This window comes from Triticum urartu, unplaced genomic scaffold (genome assembly GCF_003073215.2).
Source record: "Triticum urartu cultivar G1812 unplaced genomic scaffold, Tu2.1 TuUngrouped_contig_4672, whole genome shotgun sequence".
Lineage (NCBI taxonomy): Eukaryota > Viridiplantae > Streptophyta > Magnoliopsida > Poales > Poaceae > Triticum > Triticum urartu.
Window position 1 is genome coordinate 5659 of NW_024115280.1, and position 3943 is coordinate 9601.

Genomic DNA, 3943 nt, shown 5'->3' on the forward strand with positions numbered 1-3943 from the left:
CACCCATCTTCGTGGTTACATCACATTCAGGGTATACTGTGAGATCCGACGGATGTGGTCGTTTGCTGTCACGCTGCTTCGTTGGAAATACAGAAGCTGCCCGTACCATGGATGGTCACATTGTTGGTTGGACGACGCCATGACTTAGTGATATGCATGCCAAATTATATCGATAGCCTACGGAGTCCCGATGAAGGCTGTCGATACGCCCGGCATGTAGATTCTGCCAGGATGATACGACGCCATGACTTAGTGATAGCATGTAAGATGAAACTTTTGCAATTATTGATCGCTTGATGTACAAGACTGAAAGACTTTCCGAGCATGTTGGGTGGTTCCCCATAATCAAGTATGTAGAACAGTACAAAACTAACAAGCAAACAGAATGACCATGACCATGGGAGCTATCAGATTATCAAAAGACCAAGTATGATGTGCGTTTGAGCACACAGATATCAGTCAAAATGGCCAGCCATCTTCCAAGCGCCGCATCATGCGCAGATCAATATATTACAAAGATATATATTACACACCAGAAAAGCACCTTAGCTGTGTCATAACAGGTCCAAAACTGTTGGCTACACACCAGAAAAGCACCTTAGCTGTGTCATAATTAAAAGATATATATTACATATTTCCATGCAACATCAGTTAAAAGTGTCTTCTCACAGATCCCCTGGGTAGTAAGTAGCAACCATATAATTTGGCATGCTAGCAAGAGGTCACAAAAAAGTTAGCTGTAACGCATTGTTACAAGATATATGAGAACTTAAAGCCAAATGTAGTTCAACAAAACAAATGCAGTGTATTGTCATCTGTAGACTATCGGTGCTGATTTTTTTTTAATTTTTTTTTACGCTGTCGGTGCTGAATTTTGACAAGCTGGAATAGCTGGAACAGGATGTCCCATTAAACCACAAGGTGCAAATGTCAATGGCAAACATATGTGCAGCAGCAGAAGTGGGGAATTACTATTGAACCACATGAACTAAACCAAGCTACCAGCAAACTAGACCAAATCTACACCCTCCTCGAACTGAACCGCATGCAAACAAGTTCACTGATAGATATCAGACAGGAGGCCAGACAATGTTCTTCAGCCATTCCCCTGGTGCAGCACGCCAAGATTTGTTCCAGCCATGAACGACATCGTAACTTCTCACTTGCCACCAACTCTCTATCATTTCTCGTAAAAACCAAGTTAATATGAAAACAGCTGAATTTCTCGTTTTCCAAATGGTCCAGAACAACAAAGCTAACTCCAACAGCTATCATATACACTCTCTATTATTCAAGGCAAAGAAAACTCATGATCCCTTCGCAAATAAAGTTCACAACCAACCAGGTTCAGAAAAAACAAAAGAAGATGCATGTTGGAGTTGCTGTACCCGAAGTTGTTGCTGAAGGAATGAGAAAAAAACAAGGATTTTTGTCAACCTTAAAGACCTGTAAATGTGCTGAGTTCTAGGTAGTGTGCCATGATATATTCTTGCAGCTAAAAATGGCTAACTCTGGTTCCCATAAAGCATAGCCTGTAATGTAACACCCTAGATTGTAACATCAATCTAGGCAGATTGGGAACCACACTAAAGAGATGTAAATATTCTCACCATTTTCTAGCATAAATCATGGTACAACAAAATAGCTTTAGATACATGTAAACCCTTATTGGTGCACACCTGAGGAGGCATATGGTTTTAACCAGCCATAGTAAACCACACAAAACAGAGGTAAATATTCTAACCATTTTCTAGCATAAATCATGATAGAAAAGCATAGCTTTAGACACATGTAAACCCTTGATTGGTGCAAATCTGAGGAGTCTTGGTTTTAACCAGCCATAGTATTTGGACTAGATGATAGGCCGTGTATACAAAATGTACAACTGTATTATTCAGTTTTGAGATCATTTGTCCCTTCAACCGAAAGAATCTGCCAATAGGCCATTATAAGAAATACAAGACAGACTAGTAAAGCATGGATTACTTTCACAACATTTAATCCCTTCAAACAAAGATATTGCAGAAAGAATGGATATTTCATCAAAACTGCATCCTCAGATTGATCAACATATTATGAACATCGACAGGTCCAAAATAGTCCCCCCCAAAAAAAGAGAGGGGGGGAGGGGGGGGCAGAACTCTGTCGTTCAAAGGAAATTTATGGTGACATGGACATATTAGTACTCATGAATCTAATTATTAGCTTCATCAAGCGATAGCAACAAACATATACTGCAGCAAAGAACAACATCTAGTTAGGCAACCACACTGAAACAAAGCTTGCCAGCTTACTGCACCAACCAAAATCTTTGTGGTGCAGTAAAGATTTTAGAATTTTAATTTCATTAAGAACCTTTACAACACAAAACTGGGATTTCAGCCAGCCCTCCAGGCTATAATGAAGCATTGCCAGGCGATAAGCAATGTAAGCCAGCACAGAAATTTTAATGCATTGCAGAATGGCCTGTTCTCACACTTTCCTAGTTTCAATATCTGTGTTAAATAACAGCATCAGGATGAACAAGTTCATAACAAGGCAACAAGACATGATTTCTTCTCTACCAAATGATACACTAAGATTCAGGATTCAAATCACCAGTTTAACCAACCATTAGCAACGACCATACCAGCATCTAACAGAGTGGAAGACCAACATCCAATTAGGCAAAGTACACCGAAATAGGAATTGCCAGCTTACCACACAATGAAAACTTTGTTGCACCGTACAGAGTTTACCCAACTCATAGCCCATTCTTGGTTCATGTAAATCCGAATCTAGTTGGCACTTCCCCTTTGCAAGCAGCTGCATAGTCTTCGGCAAGGTGTGGTGCAGCTTCCTTGTAAGGGCATATGAACTTGTCCAAGAATTCCATCTCGGTGGCCTTGACAAATGTATAGTAGCACGTGTGACGCTTGAGCAATCCGTTTTCCGTAAGAAACTTCATAACATAGTACCGGGGCCTGAGCCGGCCCTCCAAGCTATAACTGAGCAATGATGGGTGGCGAGCAATGTACGCCGGCTCCAACCCCACCTCAGAGATAAGGAACTCAGACCTGCGCTTCAGCGTGTCCTTTGACGACACGAGCACAAATGGACCCTTGGACACAGCAATGCCAACCTCAGCGTCCGACCACCTAAACGTCTTCCTCAAGTAGTCCGTTCTGGCGGCGATCTTCTCCTCGCTGAGGAATGCAACAGACCGCAGAGCTTGCCTGAACATCCCAGACCCGCGAGGCACACCTAAAGCTTCAGCACTGGCCACCATCGCCCGGATTTGCTCCACATTGGCGGTGAGCATCCTTGGCACAGACACGGCTAGCTTGCCAATATCACAAGCACCTAGCGTGCACTCCTGCAGTAACCCGACGTTCCGCTTGACCACCCTCTCGAGGCTGCACGAGAGGAGATGATGGTTACGTTTGAACGCCCGGAGGAATTCCTCAAAGGAGCCGAAGAGGCGCAGGTAGTAGTCCACCTTGGAGACGACGGATTTGTTGCGGAGGTGGGTGTTGGCAGCGAGCGTGAGGAGCCGGGCGATGTCACAAGGGGACAGCCCGAGGCCCGTGAGCTCGACGACGATGGGGGACAGGGTCGTCTCCACGCCGGCGCAGAGGAACTTGGGATCCCGCGCGACGAGGGCGGCGACGTCGGCGCCGGAGAGGCCGAGGCCGGCGAGGAAGGCGAGGACGGCGTCGGGCTTGGCGGGGGACTTGAGGTGGGAGAGCTTTGCGGAGGCCTTGAGCGCTTGTGCTCGGGTGAGGCCGCAGGTGTCGACCAGGTACTCCTCCACGGCGAAGCCAGGGTTTGCCGGAACCGGGACCGTGGTGGAGAGGAGGCGGTGGAGAGGAGGGATGGAAGACGCGGAGGGGGGAGAGATGAGTCGGGCGACGATGCAGCAGCTGCGGAGGCGGAGCATGGCGGGCGCCGCCGGGCCGGGGGG

The 3943-nt window shown here is 46.1% G+C and overlaps 1 protein-coding gene across 1 annotated transcript; it reads right to left on the bottom strand.

Moving 5' to 3' along the window:
* Nucleotides 1–2531: 2531 nt before the first annotated feature.
* LOC125528155 lies at nucleotides 2532–3937 on the bottom strand. Its single transcript, XM_048692663.1, has one exon. It carries the CDS (start codon nucleotides 3917–3919, stop codon nucleotides 2762–2764), a length of 1158 nt encoding a protein of 385 aa, XP_048548620.1. The 5' UTR covers nucleotides 3920–3937; the 3' UTR covers nucleotides 2532–2761.
* Nucleotides 3938–3943: the final 6 nt, after the last annotated feature.

Excerpts from the sequence above, each read along its gene's own strand:
- LOC125528155 (XM_048692663.1), bottom strand. The coding sequence starts at position 3,919 with ATGCTCCGCCTCCGCAGCTGCTGCATCGTCGCCCGACTCATCTCTCCC.